This window comes from Macrobrachium nipponense, chromosome 1, assembly GCF_015104395.2.
Source record: "Macrobrachium nipponense isolate FS-2020 chromosome 1, ASM1510439v2, whole genome shotgun sequence".
Lineage (NCBI taxonomy): Eukaryota > Metazoa > Arthropoda > Malacostraca > Decapoda > Palaemonidae > Macrobrachium > Macrobrachium nipponense.
In genome coordinates, this window is record NC_087200.1 from 94,093,343 (window position 1) to 94,116,610 (window position 23,268).

The 23,268-nt window shown below is 37.0% G+C and overlaps 2 protein-coding genes across 3 annotated transcripts in view; one reads left to right on the top strand and one right to left on the bottom strand.

Annotated features, from left to right (window-relative positions):
• The window catches only part of LOC135219469 (uncharacterized), a 39,066-nt gene extending 18,565 nt beyond the window's left edge, over positions 1-20,501 (top strand). For both annotated transcript variants that reach the window (XM_064256267.1, XM_064256268.1), the window contains exons 6-8: positions 1,165-1,368; positions 14,512-14,679; positions 17,069-20,501. In XM_064256267.1, coding sequence (XP_064112337.1) covers positions 1,165-1,368; positions 14,512-14,679; positions 17,069-17,514 — 818 coding nt within the window. In that variant the 3' untranslated portion in view covers positions 17,515-20,501. The remainder of the gene's footprint in view (positions 1-1,164; positions 1,369-14,511; positions 14,680-17,068) is intronic.
• A 627-nt stretch (positions 20,502-21,128) lies between these two features.
• The window catches only part of LOC135219471 (uncharacterized), a 13,998-nt gene continuing 11,858 nt past the window's right edge, over positions 21,129-23,268 (bottom strand). The window contains exons 8-9 of the mRNA XM_064256269.1: positions 22,373-22,502; positions 21,129-21,775 (exon numbers count right to left, since the gene is read on the bottom strand). Coding sequence (XP_064112339.1) covers positions 21,684-21,775; positions 22,373-22,502 — 222 coding nt within the window. The 3' untranslated portion in view covers positions 21,129-21,683. The remainder of the gene's footprint in view (positions 21,776-22,372; positions 22,503-23,268) is intronic.

Genomic DNA, 23,268 nt, shown 5'->3' on the forward strand with positions numbered 1-23,268 from the left:
CGAGAATAGTATATATGTATATATATATACAATTGTATTCATACAGGAAAATAAAACTTTAAATGGCTAGAAAAAAATGCTCAACAGTTTTGTCCACCAATGGACCTCTTCAATGGCGGACGAAACTGTTGGTCATTTTTTTAACCATTTACATTTTCCATTTTCCTATTTGGAATAGAATTGGATGATATATATTTTTGTGAGTTTCTTCAGTATGTCCATGAATAACAACCAAATGTTTCAGAGGTGTATTAGCAGTAATCTTGTCGTAGGTGTAGCTTCTGATTATAAAGGAATTTCCTAATTTCACATCTTCAGTTAGCGTTAGTTTGTAAGTATCCCAAAAGCACTCTCTCTCTCTCTCTCTCTCTCTCTCTCTCTCTCTCTCTCTCTCTCTCTCTCTCTCTCTCTCTCTCTTTGTGGCTGGGATGTACACAATCTGGGTTCTCCTTCAAACGCATTGTGCCTCTATTGACTAAAACAGTTTATTTTGTATATGTTGTTCAATCGATTATAGTGTGTTGCAGCTGGAGAGAGAGAGAGAGAGAGAGAGAGAGAGAGAGAGGATTTAATGTAATCAGTTACTGGGGAACCTCGACGAGGTGCTCAGCACCCCACAATGTGCCTGGTGTTCAGTTGACTACAGTGGGCCGCAGATAGTGTGGAGAGAGAGAGAGAGAGAGAGAGAGAGAGAGAGAGAGAGAGAATGGCTAACGTGGCAACCAGAGCTCTTTCTAAACTACCTCGACGAGCTTATCCTAACCCAATAGTCATCACATAATCCATGTCAGGAAGAGTAAGGAAGAGAAAAAAAATTTAATGTGATCGGTTTTAGTTTAACACGGTAGTCAGTGGAGTATATTTGATCACAGATAATGTGGAGAGAGAGAGAGAGAGAGAGAGAGAGAGAGAGAGAGAGAGAGAGAGACATCCCTTCAGCCCTTAGCTGCAAGCCCCCTCATTCCTTTTACTGCACCTCTGTTTTTCTCTTTCTTCCATCTTACCTTCCACCCTCTCCTAAGGTTTTCCTTCTGTTACACCTTTGAAACCTTTTTACTCTCAATTTCCTCTTCATCGCTGAATGACCACATAGGTCCCAACGCTTGGTCTTTGGCCTAAACTTCTTATTCCAATTCATAGCATATAATCTCTCCTGCACACCAGGCATGTGCTACGGCTTCATCGAGAACTTCCTGCCGTGGCTGCTGCGGGACCTGGAGGCCACGAACTGGTTCATCGGCATCCTGACGACCATCGCCTCCGTCTCGGCAATTCCCTTCCTGGCTCTGTCGGGCGGCATCTGCAAGAAGTTCGGCAACATCCAATCCATCGCCTTCGGCCTCGTCTGTTACTCCATCAGGTGTATTGGTGAGTTATAGGTGAATGATATTTGGATTTTTGAGAATGGCTGACTATACTCTGTTTTTTTCCATCTGTCCATCCGCCTGTGGTGTTTGTGCATGGTAACACTGCGTCCCGGGCTTTAAATAATATCCTATTTCAAATATTAACTGTGTAATTCGCATGCAGTAAATTATTAAAACACTTTTCAGTTGCAAATGTACACCCAGATATCCTTTTATTTACCTAAAACTTACTCTTAGCGTAACTATTTAAAGCCGGGACGCAGTGTTACCATGCGAAAACACCACAGGAGGATGGACAGATGGAAAAAAGAGTATAGATAAATGTGTGCCGTGAACGATTACCTGTTATTTGCTGTCCTAGGTTTTCTAGGATAATTTTCTATAGTACTAGGTAATTATTTGCTGTGGATAATTACCAGTTATGTGCTGTTATAGTCGGGATCTAGGTTTTCTAGAATAGTTGGTTTGATAATTATGAAAAGTGGATAATTTGTTAGCTGTTATATTCGTGTCCTAGGTTTTCATGTGCTGGGGAAAAATACCAGTTATTTGCTGTTATAATCGTGCTGTTTAGTGTGGGAAGACTTTCTCAGTTCATTGCTTGGACTTAGCTTAAGCCTGTAATTGCCTCCAGTAATAAGTTCATGTTGTTGTCCGATTTGTTTGTTTGTTTTTTTTATTAAGTGTTATTACGCATAAGAATTACTGACCTCTTGGGTGGCATGAAATGATCGGATTCTGAGATATATTGGAATGGGGTTTTTATTCCAAACATTTCCAGGCTTAGGAATCCTGAATAAGACGCATAATTACCGTAAATTTTGATTGTCGAATTTGATGATTACCTATATCCTAACAAGCAATGTAATCTTTGGATAGATTGAACCCTTAATAGTGGAGGAGTTGGGTGAATTATTCGATCTTGGCGAAGATTTGTGGTATCGTATTATCTAATGTGAGAGATCATCTGGTCCGAAGTAATTATTTCATCACTGCATAATCATTTTAGCAGGGCACGGGGCTAGGACACGCATTCCTTAATAAAAGTCCTCGGGAACAGGCCTTCGGAGCAATGGGTGAGCGCCATTGGGTGACAATGAAGCATGTTAAACCAAGAAAGTGAACAGTTAAGTTATTATGTCATTGAAGCTAATGAAGGAAATCCTTTTCTTCCATGATATAAGTGTTGTTTAATTTACGTAGAGTATAATGGGGATATTGATAAGAATGTAATGGGAATATTTTTGCGAATATAATGTGAATGTTAATAAGAATACAATGAGGATATTGACAAGAATATAATGGTGATATTGATAAGAGGATAATGGGAATATTGATAAGAATGTAATAGGAATATTTATAAGAATATAATGTGGATGTTAATAAGCATACAATGAGGATATTGGCAAGGATATAATGAGGATATTGGCAAGGACATAATGAGGATATTGGCAAGGATATAATGAGAATATTGATAATAATATAATGAGGATATTGATAAGAATGCAATGGGAATATTTATAATAATATAATGGAGATATTGATAATAATATTATGGGGATATTAATCAAAATATAATAGGGAATATTGATAAGGTTATAGTGACGATATTATAAGAATTATAATGAATATATAAGAATGGGTATGGGTGAATTTAATAAGAATTAATAATAAAGGGAATAGTGGAATAAGATGTAAGAATTATAAAGAGGATATTGATAAGAATGTAATGGAAATTTTGATGATAATGGTGAAATTGAAAAGAATGTAATGGGGATATTTATAATAATATATTGTGGATATTGATAAGAATATAATAGGAATATGATGTGGATACTGAGAAGAATGTAACGGGGATGTTTCTAAGAATATAATTATATTGATAAGAATGTAATATGAATACTTATAAGAATATAAAGGGGATATTGATACGAATGTAATGGGGACATTGATGAAAATATAATGAGGATATTGTATAGAATGTAATGGAGATATAAGAATATAATAGGGATATAGATAAGACTGTAATGGGGATATTGATAAGAATATAATGGGGATATTAATAAGAGTGTAAGTATTTATGAGAATATAATGAGGATATTGATAACATTGTAATGGGGATATTTATAAGAAGGTAATGGGAATATATATGGGGATATTGGTAAGAATGCAATAGGGGCAATTAATTATTTTATCTGAGTTCTTCCCTCTTTCATGCTGTGGGTGAAGGAATGTTACAATTTTATTTTAATTATTAATTTTTTTTTTACCTTCAAGGATATTAGAGATGACGGTAGGAGTCGGTGCATTTTCCTGCTATTTCAACTCCACTGACAATAATTGCCTAAGATTCCAACTACAATTCCACAGTCCTGTCTGTCTCTCTCTCTCTCTCTCATCTCATCTCTCTCGTCTCTCTCTCTCTCATATCATATATATATATATATATATATAAAAGTTGAAAGCCTTGGGTACCTCCTTCTTTCATTTTCACGTGAGGATCTCATATATATATATATATACATATACACGTACGTATATATATATATGAACTGTTTAATATATATGTGTGTGTGTGTACGTTCAGTATTGTGACTCAAGTCTATCTAGCATCTCCCTAGCAGCTTTTCATAGAGAAACGAGACAACAAAATAAATCTCCGACAAACGGGGTCATTTTCTGTTTGCTCACGTCTCACTAAAATAGATGTCAGAGAGAGACATTAAGCGCCTGAGATCTCAATATGTATACCTTTCCATCTGCGATGTGGATCATCATTTTTCTTCTTCTTCTTCTTCTTCTTCTTCTTCTTCTTCTTCTTGTCCATGAATATGAAATCAGTCACGAGATGGTGATTTTTTAATGTATTTTTGTAGGTTATAGTCATCAGAGTTAGTCACTCATTCATATTGTCAGCAATTACGACCCCTATATGTTTTACTTATTTGCTTCGTGAAGATCAACGGTTATCTGAACGACCGCTCTGGTTGCTCTTTATGTATTATTATTTTTATTATTATTATTATTATTATTATTATTATTATTATTATTATTATTATTATTATTATTATTATTATTATTATTATTATTTTGTGCCACTTGGTTTTCGGATTTTCTTAGTTCCAATCCATTATGTTATCTTTACGGTAGCTCTCCTTTAGGCCAAAGATACTATATGTGTAGCCTACTCTATAGTATCTTTGCTTTAGTCTGATCTGTATGATGGTATTGTGTTTCCACATCGATGTCTTACATGAAGACACATTTTGTTTTACGAAATTCTTCTGGCTTTGCGCCATCGTGGGCTCTTGCTCGTCCGGTGAAGCAAGAGTGAACCGAGTAAATATGACCTTCCCCACCTCTGTGGAAGCTATTCCTGCATTCCCTCATACCTTTCCAAACACTCAAGTGGGCTTCAAGCATAAACAAACGAGTGCTTGCTGAAAGCAATGGGACATTTCGTTATATGGCTTAATGGGATAAAAGGACAGTTGTTGGAGGACAAGTAATTTAAGAACTAAATTGAATTAACTTTTCTTCTGGAGAGCGGAGTCAGTTTAGGCATTGTCTGTTTGATGGCTGCGGGCTGGCTGAATTGTAGCCTAAAATGTTTAATGATTTTGTCGATATTGTTTGCTTGTTACTGGTCTTGTACCAGACCATATTTCGGACTGTTTTTATCGTTGAAGGGATTGTAAAGCACATATATAATTTTTAATGGTTGAACTAAACATATATTGATATACTTATAGTGACATCTCTGGACACGTAAGAAATTACTCATTGATTTTTAAAAGAAGTTTCCTTACTTTTAGGATTTTCTCTACATTTTCTCTACACGTTTTTGTGTATTTTGGGTTACTTTTAGGATTCTGTCTAAAACATTTTTTTTGTATCCTGAGTAAATAAGTCTTGCAAATTATGACACAACGCCAACTCTTAAAGTATAAAAAGATTTTAAGGGAAGGGCCATGTAGACTGAACGATGATCACTTGTCGTAGATTGTCTCAGATTCTGCAGTAATTAATTTGTTTATTCTGATACGAGGAAGAACACGAGTAGAAATTCCTACATTTTAATCGGGAGAACTAAAAAAAAGTAAGTAAAATGGTATAAAAACTAGAAGAAATTGCACATTTTTATATGGGACAAAGCGAGGGGAAGTATGCGTGGTCCTCGACGCCTAAATCTTTGGGTCAGTGAATCTCAGAACCTCGTTATTAATTTTCTCTCAAAACTGGATATGCATAAATGGAATGGTACTTCTGGAGAAGTGAATACATGCCGTGGACACTTGGTAATAATGACTGAACCCTGAGAAGTTATGAACAGATGACGATATGCAAGAGATATACACACATATTTGTTTATGTGTATATACATATACTTACACACAATATATATACATACACACACACACACACACACACACACACACATATATATAGATATATATATAATATACTATATATCATCCATCTACGTACTATACATATACGTATGTGTGTGTGTGTTTGTGGAGTTGGTTCAACAATGACACTCCCATTCCGTCAATAATTTCATAAAACTGCAAGCTTCCACTCGCTAATGCGTGTAAATTCGTTTGAGCGTGAGAGCCAAAGTAAGCGTATCGTGTTAAGAAACATTAAAATAGCTGAAAAAACAACTAGAGCTCGTTAAAACAAAGTCACCCTCTTGTTCCGGGACAGAACTTCGAGGACGACTCGCAGAATTACCGTCGAGGAAGAACTCGAAACGTTGCATGACTGTGAACAAAAGAAGAAAAAAGTAACTCTAGAATACAAGGCGATTAAAGGAACGTCTCGGGAAATATTTGACAGAAACTTTAATAATGAAGAATTGGCTTTTTTCAAGATAGTCTTCAGATATAGATAACTGAATACTGAATGAAAACCTGCAGTGAAAAATCGTGAATGGACAGAAATTGATAGATTCTAGTAAACGAAGAGATCAGAATAATCTTCTGCCTGTTTTCATATCAAATACATCGCCATTACTTCCAAGTTCTAGGTACGCAATACAAAACAAGAACAAGTTAAGGGCAAAGGAAGACCCTTTCTTTTAACAACTACCCAAATCTAGCTCCCTAATGAGAAAATTATCTTTTTTCTGTGACAGAATGACAGAGTTTTCTGGGGCCATTTTCCTGTTTGGTTCTGACTGCAAAAAGAAGAAAAAAACAGCAAAAAAAAAAAAAAAAAAAAGAGAGACCTCGCCTCTCCGCTGTAGTCTATCTACATTTAAGCAGTGTATTGTACGCGAAACGTAGGTATTTAAAATCTGTTCATGAAATTGAGTCGAAATATCCCTTCAACTTCCATCAGACAAATGCTTGCTTAGTGCCATTAATGGTAGATCTGGTCATTTTAGCAGCACGAACAAGCGATACCATTTGTGGCAATGTCGTACAAATGAATCCAAATCCTTGAGTGTCAGTAAAATCATATGAACTAATAATCTGTACCTACATTTGCGTGTAATCCTGCCAACTATCATAAAAAAACAAAGAAACAAAGAAACGGGGTCAACAAGGCATGGCAACAATTACGAAGCCTCACGTCCAAGAAGGGAGGTGTGTATTTCTGGTGATAAAAGTTCACTCTCGACGTAGTTCGGAAGTCACGTAAAGCCGTTGGTCTCGTTGCTGAATAACCACTGGTTCCATTCAACGTAAAAACACCATACAAACAAACAAACAAGAAGGGAAGGAACGAAACATTTTCTCTGAAAGTTTACATTTGTTTTTCTATGTGAATCTCATCATATTTTATCATGAAAGACTGAGACGAGATGGCCAGAACCAATTATAATTCTTGAGACCTTGGCAAGGACTTCCCAATTCATGGTCGGTCACCTATAATATAAACCTTTCCTTGTCATGACTAAGAGACGACGTAGAAAGAAATTAGTTGGCAGGTTCAGTAAACACAAGGGACGATCACCTCGGTGAATAGGCAATAACTGCTGCAGGCGTTAATTGATTGATAAGTAAGCTTTGCAAACCCACGAGATCAAATAGGAATATATTGACTTTAATATATTATATACAAACACATGATAGAAATACATTTATTATCTATATATACGAGTTATATTTGGCTACTCACCTTTAGAGACGTATCTATGAAATCTATAAATCGATTTGGAGATTGAAGTTCTGAAATTTTCACTGATGCAGAGTATTACTTTTCAAGTGGAATGAATTTTTTTTTATGAGATAGCAAGCATTTTTCTACTTTTACTTATTTAATTCCTTCTCCTCTCTTTCAATTCCCTATACAAGCATTCCGCTCAAATAACCCGGAAACTGGTTTCATGGTAACCTAACCATTAAGAAAAAAAAAAGTTGGGGCAGCGGGTTGCCAACATACTTTATATAAACAAAATTAATAGTGAGAAGAAATATGAAAGCAATTAAAATGACACGGAGGTGGGGTGTGGGTGTGTGTGGGGGTGGGAGTGGGGGCGTGGGAGGTAAATGTCAGGGATGGGAGGAGGAACTGACATCCAGAGAAATGTGCTGTCACACGGCCTCAGGAGTCAAGTGCCCTAGAATATTTCCAAATTGTCGTCTGTCTTCGTGAAATCACTTGAAAAATACCTTTTATAATTTATTATCGGATTTCCAGTCTCATTTCCCCCTTTTATTAATATTCAACTTTTAATATTTCCAAAGTAATTATACAAAATCCAGATTCCCTTGAAAACAGCAGATTTGTAATGGTACAATAGGCTACCTTCCACCATTCGTACATCTGAGAATCTCAGAAGTTAATGAATGGGATTGCTCCGGGAAAAGAAACAAAATAAAAAGTAAAGAGAGAGAGAGAGAGAGAGAGAGAGAGAGAGAGAGAGAGGCAACAGACGTTAAAGAAAGAATGAAAACCCGCCATTGACTGCGGTTGGCGGCGCTGAAGTGGTGCCATGAATACTTCAATTGGAGCTGATTGGCCTTGCCGAGTTAGGAGAAGAGGGTGAGAGTTGCCATCTACTCTCATTTTCTCCTTTCCGTGCCCGTCTTATATACCCATTTCCTCGTGGACCACCCGCCCGCCCGCCCGCCCCGCCGCTCAATCCCGGAGGGCACCTCCCTATCTCGTCCTATCAGAGATGAGACACATTACTTCTGTTGGTGCCATGGACGCCTGGAGAGGAAGAACAATGCTTCTTACATGAGTGAAAAGGCGCGATCGTGGGAGGCGCGAATTTAATTGAATTGAATTCGGCCTTTGAGACGCTTCTGAGGCGTCATAAGTCAAGGAATGCACGAGAGATATTAACAGGAAAAACCCACCCTAAAAACGGTCTCATAAAAAAGAAAAATGTTAGTGGTTGACTTGAACGAAGTTGCGGGAATTCTCGTCGACGATCGCCGGCGTAAAAGGAACATCAATTTGCGGACTAGGGTCAGTTGCAGTCTCTATAGAACCCTTGGAAATTGAAGTGTCACGAAACATGACCATATCCTGTTCCATATGATATAGCCCTCTGCAGGTCAACACGCAGCATCTACAGTCTTTGGGATTTTCATGAATTTGGATAACAGTTAACCTTGAGAACCCATAACAACGACATTTTTCGTAATCAAGGAGAGGACAGAGCCCATTTTATCATGCACTACTTTCCATATGATTCTACAGTCTTATGAATTAATTTCATAAAATTTTCGGTAAAACAAATTTTTCGAGCTATTAGGATTGAATAATAAATTGTATTTTTTTAATTATTTCTAATGGGTTTTTCACCAGAAAATCTTATGCAAGATTATAAATTTTACCAATTTTGAAATGCAATTGCACAATCCATAAGAGACTGACTTCCAAGATCCGGCATGACAACATCGTTAAAACGGCAACGGAAAAACTTGGCCTCTGGGTCACTGGCCGTTAAACGGGGGAAATGGAATCAATTTGGCAATGAAGGCAGATCTGAAGACTCAAAGCAAGTAGCCTACAGGCAGGCTGTGGCTGAAGCAGTTTGAAGAGATGGCTGGGTAGAAATGAAGGAAGTCCCCCCCCCCTTTTTTTTTTTTCTATGCATCTGGTGTACAGTTGCGAGGTGACCTTGTCGTGGTGTTATGTATGGTGGTTTGAACTTAAAATCTACGCTGAGAAAGGGAGCGAATGTTTCATGGCATGCTAAAGAGAACTTTAAATTGGTCCTTCCTTGCGGAGGCTAAAGGAGTAACAAGTGGTTTATATCTACGGAGGAGAAATATACAATCTGTGTGGCTTTTGATGTAATTTTGTTTACACTTTATATTACCACATTATCACTTTATTTTTGTTTACTTTGCGTAACCTTTTTCTTGTCTTTTTTGCACAAATGACATCTATAATTTCAATTTGTATTAACTTATAGATATTAAAACTTTCCGCCTCTTCGTTGCTGATAAATCCTCGTTTATCATATAAATGAGTTGAGTCGTCAATTTTGCTTGCATTTTGTACGAAGAATGTCTGCCAGATGTTGACCAATGTTTGGGGGCCAAGTTTGACTTCCGCATGTAACGAAGATGGTCAGAGAACTTGAAGCATATTTAGACGGTATAAGTCGTGTCAGTAAATGTTGAATAAATATTCCGTTGAAGTTCTCCGCTTAGCCACTATAATTTGCAGCACTAGTATATGATATAAAATTCTGTTGATTTTTTAAATTCAGTTATTTGCAACGGGTAAATACAAATAATAAGGGAATGTTTCAACCCTGATAGTTCACGAACATCCCGTTAAATAAATAACTACGATAACGCCACCGTCCACATTTAGAATCTAGTAATATACAAACTGCACGTAAGCTTGACTTCATCTGTATCTCGTCATCCAAGGAAGGTCCATGCCTGGTCTCTGTCATTTTAAGAAAAAAAGGAATGTAACCATATATTCTAGGCAGTGGTTCTTAACCTTTTTATGACCACGCCCCCTCTAAGAGTTGGTCCTGTCTCTCACGCCCCCCTTGCATCTGTGAGTAAAATTCCCTCCAGATTTAAAGGAAAAAAGAAAAAAAGGGAAAGAGAAGGGGTTTCGAGGGATAGGGAGGGAGGTCAATAATTACAAAACATGGGAAGCCCAACGAGCCTAACTAGAGTAGTAGACTCTACGAAAGTAACGATATATGGCGACTCTTTTGCATTTTTTCATAAACTTCTGAATATGAGTTCCTCACTCTTGTTAAGAGAATAACGAATATAATTTGAGAATTTTTTCAAAATTTTTCCCTAGGGCTCGCGCCTCCCCTGGAAATTCCTTACGCCCCTCAGGTTAAGAACCACTGTTCTAGAAATATTAACGTTAACTTTCGCCCAGGCATGGGAAATATTCTCTTGAGTTATTATTCTAATGGGAAAACTTTTTTCTGTTGTATTTTCTATGTGGATAGTTTATTTGTATTAGGGTGCTTATACCAGCACTGGGCTTAACCATGAGAAGTCTGACCATGATCTGTGGAATCTATGCAACCAACGGTTTTCTTCCATTCATTCCTATAAAATACATGCTGAATTAGAATCGCATACTCTGCAATTGTCGAAAATTGATATTTTTTTCTCTTGCAAAGAGTTTAAATTAATCTATCGTCACTTCTTTCCTATAAACAGTCAAATTTAGTACTACCTCCTGAGAAGAGCAAGAAACGATCTGGCACAATTCTTCTCTCTCGGTTCGATTCCCGGCTCTGCCAACGCAGAATCAGAGGAATTTATTTCTGGTGATAGAAATTCATTTCTCGATATAGTGTGGTTCGGATTCCACTATAAGCTGTAGGTCCCGTTGCTAGGTGACCAATTGGTTCCTAGCCACGTAAAAAAATCTAATCCTTCGGGCCAGCCCTAGGAGAGCTGTTAATCAGCTCAGTGGTCTGGTAAAACTATACTTAACTTCTTCTCTCTCGAATTATAATTTATAAAAGAATGCAATGGTTTCCCTCGTTCAGTGTACCAAAGAATTGACCAGTGTTTCTCCCCAGCGAACTCATTTCCAAAAACGACCCCGATTAGATTTATATACTGCCATCTTCACGTTATCTCCTCTCAATTACGAGGATCTGTTTGACGTCCAGATTGGCTTAATCCGCCCGCCGGCTTATGAATGAGGATGTTGCGTCAGGGGAGGCGCTCAAGAACCACGACACAATGCTCCAAATAATTGGCAGTTGTTGACTCCCTTCTCTCCAAGAGTTCACAAAGGATTGCACTGTTGTTGATCGTATTGACCGGGAGGGCTCCAGATTTGCAGCTGATGACACTGTAGTCACGGTTTTCACTTCTGCGCATACATGCATACACACACACACACACACACACATACATAAATAAAAAAACTGACCAGGTGAGAAGGGAAAGTTATGAGAGTCGGGAAATCGGCATAGTCAGGAAAAATCCTGCATCATTACATATAATAGTACAATCAATTTCAAATAAAATAACCAGAAAATTATGCATATATTTAGGGATTATCCGTCACACACACACACACACTATATAAATATAAATTATATATATATATATATATATATATATATATATATATATATATATATATATATATATATATATATATATAGATATAGATAATCTAATATATATATATATACATATCCAATATATAATATCATATATAATATATATATATATAATATATATATAGATATATATATATATATTGGTTGGTAAACGACAGTTTTCAACTACCGATGGTCTTGTAGAAATGCGTCATTTGAAAAGCGTCAGTAATGCGGTATGTAGTGGTATATATCCTAGCTTTGCGAATTTTTTTTTTTAATTTTTAACAATACAAATCCTGGTAAAGAAACATTCGTAGCGTATAAAGGTTTAAATATGTTTCCTTTCCTTTTGCGCCGTAGGGTTGAATTTCACAGTTCGTCATCACTGGTTTTAAAGAAGTTCTTTCGTATGCTGTGCTAATTTTGAGGTTAGTGAACAGTTACCTAAGATCCACTAATTGAAAACGAACGACCTCTTCTTTCAAAATCCATCAAATTCTGAGTCTCGCCCTTCATTCCAGCTGTCGCAAGGCCAGCTTAATGTAACAATTACAACAACTGTGCCGGTCCTCTAAGTTAATTTTCATGAAGAACTTCTGTCGTTTTTACCTTTGCAATTCTAGAGGTAGTTTTTTTATTGACGTTATTGGCATCTTTTGTTTTGATTTTTCAGTTGAGTCAAGTATTATGAAGCATTGGACTGTGGGATGTTATGCCTGGCTCTCAGGCTTCGTTTTGCCTATGTGCTACAGAGTCAAAGGTATTCCCACAATAGCTATATTACAAGAAAGGTTTTCCACCACTTGCAAGACTTCATTGTGCAACAATGACAAAAATATGCAAAAAAAAAAAAAAATTACTGCCTCCAAAGGTTCTTTCTAATACAACAAAGTCAACCCTAGAATCAGTAGGAGAGAAAGGTATAGAATCTTTTGAACCTCGACAAAGGTACACTCTGTTAGAAGTATGTTAGAAGTAACAAATAAATGAATAAGTAAATAGATGAATAAGAACTTAACGTATCAGAATTCAAAGAAATGGATGAAACGACGGAATTCCAAACTTCCGTGTGATTTATTATCAATGAGAAAATTCCCTTTAAACAAATGAAGGTGAAATCTTATCATATCCAAGAACTTTCACATTCTGGAGAGAGAGAGAGACTCAAGACCATTTTCTGTTTTTGCTCTTTTTGTAATGGCACATTGTCACATTTATATTATGACTACTGTCGTTGTTCTATAACACAAGATGCACCTGCCTAAATAATGCAGGCTAAATATGCATCGGAATTAACGCTGGTTGCAATGTTGCACGCCAGAAAAAATGACCCTCTTGAACTGTGGAAGCCGTGGATTACCCAAACGATGCAGAAAGCGACATTTGTGGAATTCTTTAGGTAGAGCATAATACACAGTAATGGCCTATAATGCATAACCAGTTGAAGCTGAATTATGCCACATAGTCATATAAGGGCTTGTGGAGAAAAAGACGTCACTTTCAGACGAAGATATCTGAAGTGACAACCTGCAAAAATCATTGCAGGCTCTCCGGTTGTGGGGTTAAGGGAGGAGAGGCGCTTCATGATTGAAAGGAAATGAGAGACATGAATATGGCGAAGAATGAAAGACTGTTAGGAAATGTCTTGAGTTAAAATGCGTACGTCTCTTGTCAAAACAGTAATTAGAGCACAATACGATAGTAATTCGATTATAATATATATAATATATATATATATATCTATATATATATATATATATTATATACATATATATGCACATATATATATATATATATATAATAATATATATATATATATATATATATATATATATATGTGTATATTTTTTTCCATAATGAGGCAAAGTATGAAAGAGCTTTTCAAAATGTTACTTAAATTCAAAGTGATGCATCCTATCCTAGATGTAGAAAAAAGTATACTAATTTACTAAATATGATGGGAGTGTAGTATGAAAAGATGCCTTAAAAGTAAATTGAGGAAATACTACTTTAAATATTCGTAAAAATATTGAGGATATATGCTCAGAAGGACGTTGAAGAATTTATTACCCGATTTGAGATTGGCCATTTCTATAACTTCTTCCCAATGACCTTGGTTAGGTTGTTTTAAGGTGTCGAATTTTCATTCTTGATTACAGGCAGAAAATTAAACGGGAAATATAAAGTTATACTGTGTTTCAGCTATTAAATACTTTAGGTTCTTCTTATTTATGTATCGTAATTTTGATTCTAATTTAGAAAAAGAACATCATCATGACTTCAGTATCAATATTTGCTTAGATACTCAGTGTTTGGGAATAACATTGGTTTACGATGGTTAAAAACTCGCAAAATATTAAACGTCTTTTTACATTTCTTCATATCTTACTGGCTCTTCGGTGCTAAAGGAATGTTACTGACTTCTTGATACCATCATCTCAATAAACACTCGCTCATATTTGTATAAATTTTTCATGCTATTCAATTCTGAGGGAAAGTTACTGACCCAACAAAACCATCATGTTAAACTTTGACCTATATTTGCATACATCTGAAGGGATGCTATTGACCCAATGAAACCATCTTACTAAACATTGGCCCATATGTGTGTGGATCTTTCAGGCTATTCGATGCTGAAGGAGTACTACTGGTGTATGCCCTTCGAGGTCCTTGAGGGCGTGACAACGGGGCTCCTAGTGGCGGCAGCCATCACCTACGGCGCTCAGTTGTCCTCGAAGTCCAATGTGGCGACTCTTCAAGGAATCCTGGCCACGTTCCACTATGGATTAGGTAAAGTATATATTTTCAAGGAGAAAAATGTATATTTTGTAATTCAGAACCAGGTTTACGCGTAATCATGATATTGGGACATATGCGTCAGTGGTGATCATTTGAATGTCATAGCACTGTTGTCTGTCGTCTGTTGTTTCACTTATTCGTATTTACAGTCGCTGGGAAAGGGAAAACATCTGATTTGGAAAAAATATAAAAATGAAGTTGGACAATGATAGAATTAGGTTACTTCTTTTACAGTGAATTATCCAAGGAGGGCAAATCAATTTAAAAAGTTTGGGTCAATGAGAATAATGTTCACTGCAATCTATGGCAATGTAATTATGTGAGAAAATACGAAGATAGTTAGTTTAACACTATTAACAGGTTTTTTGTATTGACCGGTAAGCTGAGAATTGAGAAAAACTGAATTTTGGAGGCTGGCCTCTGAAATAAACAAACAAATTGCATATAAATGGAACACATGTAGTAAAAAAAAACTGATCTATAAGCTCTTCTTAAAGCACTTTGGATATGCTTATCCAAAAGGTTAATACAATCAAGATCTACATACTGTCTCTCTGTAGACTTTGAATAACGAGGTTGAGTCGTATCGCTTTTAGTTGAAACGAAGATATAACCTGAAAGAAAGCATTGGAGTTACTTTCGAACATAATGCGAATCTAATACAGCTTTGTTATCCCGAGTGCCCAGCTGGTCGCTTTCTCTCATCACTCGAACCTGATGGTTCTTGTTTTCATCGATCACTCCCCAGTCCAGCTGGGAATGTTTTTGATTGCTGCAAAGAGAGAGAGAGAGAGAGAGGAGAGAGAGAGAGTTGGGAAAACTAGGTTACTCTGCTAACATTTTAATGACGTGACAGGCCAATCTGGTGCAAATTTATGGTTGCACTAAGAGAATGACAGGTGGTTGGTTGGTTGGTTTAGATGAAGTCGACTTCATGCCAGTGGTGTTCATTGCCTAAAGGTGGATCCATAAAAGCCGAAAGGAATAAATCCAGACTCAGTCGGTCAATTTTTGGTATTCTACGCTAGTATTTATATTCCTGTTTCTATGGATTATATATTTTTAGAAGTGTTTAACCTCCGTCCCACAGAAGTGCATTCAAAATCCCTGCCAAATGTCAGGATTAAAAACTGCTTTGGAATTATAATAGAAAGGAATCACTCCCAGTAATGCAAAAGACGTACGGTAGTTAAAACAGAACTGTTATTCAGATAACTATGTCCATGATTTTTTTGTCTACAGAAAATGTTAGTTTCCATCCTGCTATTACGAACGACATTTAATTATCGATTATTTATCCTAATTTCAACCCAAGATAATTTCCAAGCCTGCAGTCATCGATTTTTACCACTACTCTATTTTTCTCCACCTATTTTTGACAGGAAAAATTGTGAAATTGGGGAATTTTGACGTAAATTACGATGTCCAACTCTAGTAGAATGTGCAAGAGCTTCAAATAACCCGGCTTTCCCTTGGGGGATAACAGCTGGTGAATTATTTTGATTGACGACAGGCTTCAGGGTAACTATATATCCACGGCCATGGGACCCAACTCAGGCCCTTGGACCTGCAGGAATTTAACAAATCCTCCCATCCCATCGTTACCTTGTCCTATCCGAGACATTCTGTAATTTCAGGTGGAAACTATTACAAACCAACAATGAAAAAAGGCAAATGGAGCAACATTGGAAAGTTTCTTTCTTATCGGCGTTGAATATTCTGTGGGTTCTCAAAATTGGGAATAGAGTGTTCATATGTTCTGCAAACACTGAAAAAGTGTTAACATTTCTGTGGATTTAGTGCGACTGATAGGCTCAATTGACGCCCCATAAAGAAAATAATTATGCAAAGATTATTAGAAATGCAGTCTTACATCTATATAAAGCAAAAGAAATTTTCTTTATGATTTTACTAAAGATAACGAAAATACATAGGAGCTTACCTTCTTTGTCCCTTTAACTTGAGTTCAAATCAATTTTAGTTAGGTAAAGATGGGAGAAATTGATAAATCTCACAAGTTCTTAGGTCTGACTCGTGCTATAATAAACGACTGAATACCTTCTTCACGAGTCTATCTAGATAATTACGTAAGGAGCTTCAGGGGCTATAGGGTAGTAGCGTGGCTTTATCAAATAAGACACCATAACCAGTAATACCTTTGTAGCAACAAAACTTTACAATAGGCTCAGTGGTTGATTTTTGAGGAACGACTTGGCCTGGAATCACCACTAAACTCTATTAATTTCCTTTGGGCACAAGAAAGTTTTCACATTGTGCACAAATTCATACAGAAGATTAACTAAATGTTCTTTCAGATCCCACATGTCCTGTCCTTTTTCATGTAGACTATAAAATTTAACTTTTTATTCCCCTTCGGCAGGCAAGAGCGCCGGCAGCCTTCTGGGAGGCTACCTCATGGCGTGGCTGGGAGCGCCCTTCTCCTTCCAGATATTCAGCGGCATAGCCTTCACCACAGGGTTCACGTACTACCTAATCGGGAAGCTGGTCATCCTACCGCGCCACGCCAAAAGACTCAAGAGGAAACGGGAGATCATGGCAATGCCCGTGGAGACGATTTCAAAAGAGGAGCACAAGAGAATGACCCAGTTGGCTTACTCGCCGCCATTTACAAAAGGGACGCTGCACAACAAGAAGGAGAGGAAGAGGGAAGTCTCCCCGAACAAGAGCACAGAAAGTGCGCAGATTCACTCCATGGAAAATGACGTTATGGATGAGACTCAGATGACCGAGTTGCCTCCTGACGATACAATGGTGTCTCTCAATAGTGAATGCGCAGAAACTGAGAAAAAAGACAATAAGGAGTAGATACGTGGGGTGAGATATCGCGTTAGAATGAGAGTACCTAGAACAGAGTATAAACTGTGTGTGATGGTCATGCATGTACTTTAGCAAGGTATCTTATGGCTGTCAGTCGTGCTGTCACCTTGTGTAAGTCTCAAGCAACTGCTTTCTTTACAACGGGGCTGCCTTCTGTCTCTGGGAGATGTTTAAACCAAGTGTCTCCCATTATCCAGTTACCATCAGAAGTCAATCGTTCTCATTTTTAATCCTTTTTTAGTATAGTTTCTGGTTTGAATCTGTGATGCAAAATTCTGCAGTCCCTGCGGAGATTGTTCAAGGTAAGAGGCTCGGGAAGTTGTTTGAGGTTCTTGTTCATGCTTAGAATCAGTGGAGTTCACCTTGTTTGTGATTAGCTTCTTTTCTGAGGGTCCATTGCAATTCTCGTTTATGCTGAGCTGGAATTAATCTGTTCTGTTTCACTTACCATGTTTTAGTTAAGGGTGACGCTCAGGTGACAGTCTTGCAGATGAGATCTCTTGAAAAGGAAAGAAAGTAAAGACAAAAGATTTCAGGAATGGGCTGATCATGTAGAATTTTTCTTTTGCCATCTAAGTCATTCTTTGTGACTTACAGTTAACGATGAGACATTATGATTACATAAGCGTAAATAAATTGTCAGTTGTGTGGTCAAGATTTCGCAGTCCATAAACTTGGATTTCATACAAACAGTGCCAATGGCCGTGCATCACAAAATGCTTGAAGCAGCATTCGTTCACTTTATTTGTAACAATAAAATCTATTGGATGCATTTAAGATAAATAGTTGTTCATTTACGAAACACATAGACTATATATATTACATTTCGTTCAGAACTACGAGGCCTTATATTAGATTTAGCTGCTTTCTACATCACCCCGAGAGGACGTCAATATATCCTCGGTACGTCCGTGAATTCCGTTACTCTTCTGCGCAGCCGCACTCTGCTAGAAGAGGCAGTTTGAAATTAGGTTATAGTATTTACCATTACGATCATGCAACACCCTTCTCGTGCAGTCTTTATGGTTATCTGTTATCAATATACAATGCAAATAAGGATCGATCGCGGGCATCCTAGGTAAACTGAAGATTACGCATTTGTCATTTAAAGCTGCTGTGACCGTCTAGACCGTGGACTGTCCGGAAGTAAGGTCTCGAGGTAAGAATTTGCTATCCAGATTCATCTTACCTCTAAAAGAGGTGTTGCCGCCTAAAAGGGGACTGTGGTTAGTTCAAGGCAACACCAGTCTCTATGGGGACATAGATCTTCCACTGGCATGGATGTGATAGGTCGTGCTGCGATGATTTTTGGTTTGGAGGAAGGACAAAGACAAACATTGGCTCGTGGTCCGGCGAACATGTAGCACGACCGCAGTGAATAATTAACCCAGTGGAGAAACTGACCATTATATTTAAAAAGGGCTCATGCCTCAAAATCATTCTAGTAAAGTCTAAATATGCTTCCATTAATAGATGGTTTTCGAAGCGGGGTGCTAGCACCAATAGGGGTTGCGAGAACGTTTTGTTAGGGGTGTCGGAACGCATTAATCAAACACTTCTGATTTGTTCGATTGGAAAAAAATTTATGATTTCATCACTTGTGTGATGTAATTGGCCTTATAAATTGCAATGGAACGGGGAAGGAGAAGTGTGCATATTTAACGGGTGCTGTGCAAAGGGAGTCAGAACGGAAAAGGAGAGAATCACCTTGCATATCGTAAACTTCTTGGAAAGCCAAGGCAAATGGATTAGATTAGATTTCCGCTTTTCAAGTTAACTGACATAGTCAATGGAAAGGTGAAGACTTACTCAAATAGTTTTTCCTGTTCTGCTCTGAGATTTTTAAAAATTAGAATATAAAATTAGAATCAATCTAATTTTACTATCGAGATGAAACTAAACCATGCTGAAGTCTGGTGAACGGCGATTATATCAAAATTTGCCGATTTGAATAGTCGTACCAAAAGCCAGTTTGCGTTGGATTGTCCGAACAAAAGACAATGGTATGTAGAACGCCATATTTAAAAAATCTAGATTTAACTTCCGACCGTTTCATGCTAATGAGAAATGTATTGTAACTTGCATGTGATGAAAGCAGTTGAATACAAATCTAATTAGAGTACGCATTTTCACAGTGTTGAAGATAGAAAATTTCAGTGGACAACATATTTTGTCCTTTTTCATAGATTATATGAGTGCATAAGAATTAGTCTTTTTTTTCAGTTGTAAACCTTAAAATAAAGCAAGGGAACATTCCCACAAGCAGCTTTTCGTTTTTAATTATATGTTCAGTTCCATGAGACGTCTACTACTATACTCATGAAAACAGCGTAAAAGGACACTATGTAAAACGAGTAGGCTGTTGCTCTATTAATTAAAATCAAATAAATCGCATTTGCAATACACTCTTATCAAAGAATGTCAGGGCGCAACTTGGAGTGCCCCGGCTCTTGTCATATTCGTAACAAAACTGACCACTGTAATTTTAGAATTACATTTTCCTTATCAAAAGACAAAATGTAGCTTAATCATTTGTTGATGAATTTATCCTTTTAAGAAGTATTACGAAATGTTTTTTAGAAAAACGATACATCTAAGAAAACCTCTTCTATGGGATAAGTGGCTTTACTCGACTTTCGTAATATGTCTGTATTCTTATAGTATGTCTTACATGAAGCAAAAACAAAAATAGAAGAATACAGTGATTTTACACACTGTAGCCCTCAAAATAAAGAATTCATCCGTGTATCAGTGAGTTTGAATGGGAATAGACTGTGCTTCAATTCAGGCCATAAATATTTTTCTCTGAAAGTCTGGACTGAATGCAAAAAGGATAGACCAAGAAGAGAATTGAAATCATTTATTATTGCAAGCAAATAGAAATGTTATGTAGGTGTAATGAAGTGGATGAGTTTTGACATAGCAAGGTCAGAATTTATCATTACGAACGAAACGAGAATAAATTACTGTGTGAATGTTGGGAATTATTCTTGAGTATATTCCTTAATGATGATATAATAACATTTGTGTGATTATTAACGGTAGGCACTGAAGATAAGAAAGTTTGTTGAGAAATTTCATATTCAGTTTGGAGTCTTTATTCTGTTTTTTTTTTCTATTGTCTTTGTTGAGGTTGCTATAGGATGCTGCTTCTCTTTCCTTTTCCAAATGATTTAAGCAGCTCACCGAAAGTTATTCTACTTCTCTTGTAGCTAACGTAAAATTGATTGGGAAAATCTTGAATCTTGGGTTAGTGGCTAAAAAAAAAAAAATTGGTTTCCCTCCCTTTCTTTTGTTTTTTTGAATTCGAAAACAGAAAGGTTATGCTTTTACAGTTAGATATATGTATATATTTTTTTAAAGAACTTAGCTAGCAAGTTTTCCATAACAAGTGAAAGAGCGATTGGGTCTAATATAGGTAGTTTGTCCAGCCATCCACACCAGTGACTTGTGGAATGTAGAATCTTCTACTTTCCTCTACATAAACTTTTAAGATTGAGAGATACTTTGTTTCAGGAAGCTTTGGTCATGTTGGTCTCTTCCTAATAAAAAAAATTTAACTCAAGTGAACTTGAAACAGGGTATTAAATGATAAATCCCACTCTTCATCCGTTGGATTTTTTTTATTGAAGTTGCGTGACAGCCATCGCTTTACAACACAATCATTGCACCATTGAGAGCACATTATATAATAGTCGTCCCGTATATTTATTCATTTTCCTGTGTACCTTATGGCTGATGACGTAATAACAATATAGCCATATGGCAAAGACTACTTACAGACCATATTGACCGTATTCATTCGTGTGTTTATTGACTAGCAAATCATTATATTCCGTGTATTGACGTATTATTGATTCATATATAATTCATTGACATAATACTTCACTTAGTACCGGAGAAAAATAAATGTAACGGTTGCTTGCCGTACAGATGTCGACCTCGTGGAGACTAGACCTATAATATAACAAAGTTGAAAGATAATACTTCTTCTTAACAGGGGAACTAACAATTCAACAAATTGTTTGGCACATGGCGGACTATACATCCGAGATGAGTCGTATAATAAAACGCAGAGTGCATCCGCCGAGACAACTATAGAGTTATTATCTAACCACCAGCCACTCACACACTGAAGAATAACTTAGGAAAAGTTCTCAGGTCCAGAACCCGCCAACTGCTACGGCTAAGTTGTCCGTGTGTTCTCCCGGGATGTATTCGAACTTCCACAGCAGATTGGTGACCACGACTGAAAGGCAAGACAATAGGTCAGTTGGAGAATGAGTGCTTTAGTGTGTGCTGCTGCTATGTGCAACTTCATCTGAAATGTGCGTATGTATGTTCACGTATATTTGTCAATTTATTCTGCACATAATTTGAGAGGTAGACTGCACTATAATAGAGGAAATGTAATTTCATTTTTTTAACGTTTCCTGTACTACTTATCAAATTCAATTTAACATACACGTAAATAGAAACATGTATGAGAAGCTTTAAACGCACACTAGCAGTGTTACTATTGATTGCCATAAAATTCATACAATAAGCATGAAACAGCAGACTCATAAAACATAAAAGCCAAACACAATCATTCCGGTAATGACTAATCACTTTTCAGGTGAATATTTTTTCGATTGAGAAAGATCACTACAAAGATAATAGTGATAAATATCTTTCAAAAGAATATTTCACGTAGAGGAAAAGTGGTAATTGTCATTACAGATATATTTCAGTGAGAACTACTTAGAAGAATCTGATGAACAACACAGACTTGATTGTAAAGAAAGGGACAATCAAAATGTCAAAAAAATGCCATCTAGAAGGAGTATAAGGAATGCAGCATTACCCATGTGCCCTTCGGTGAGAGTTTCCAGAAGCTCTGGGCAGTAGTGGTCGCACGGCTCTCTGGGCACAAGGCGAATGTGGCTCCACCCGCGCACTTGAGCCACCCACAGGAGCTCTGTCTGGAAGTCGATCTGCGAAGGATGAAACCAGTAACGGTACTGTGTGTTCACTTGTGCGAGGAAATAAAATGCACATCCTAAATTTTCTATTTAAATAATCTTTTATTTATCGATCTAAGGCCCCATCTTCCTGTTTTGGTATCAAGTAACATTTGAAATGGCATACTTTTTTTTCTCTGCCCTGAATAAGGAACAGGGATTTACAAAAATGGGCTGATCCATGAAAATGAACTGTAGAATTTTTTTTTAAATAGATAAACATTCGCAACTGACTACAAACCCGTCCTCCCTCAATAGCCAATGTATAATCTTCTAAAACATCATAATCGTCAACACTACAACTAAGTACTGGAATTCTCTTTCCGATCACGTTCTCCCATAACCTCGTGATCGTTTGAGACTCACTATTTTCATTTTCCGTCTTAAATACTTTTTACTGGGTCTGGGTCTGGGTTATCAGGAGACATCATGTTGCAAGTTCTATGTACAACATTACAAGCTAACCTAGTGCTGCTGCTTCTTATTGACAATAAGAAACTAATATTCAAGTCTCAGATGGTCCAAGTATTGTTTACATTACACGTAAGTCATTTCATCTATCTACACTTTCTCTTTTCAAGGAGTGATTTTGCCTCTTCCTCCGAGGATACAACCCATTTTCATTCCTCTTCAGTCTTGTTTCTCTTTGATCAGGCCTGGGCTGGATACGAACATCATTTTGCCCACACCAAGAACACTCCTTTCATAAGGAAATTGGTAGAAGACAAAAGTCAAGACC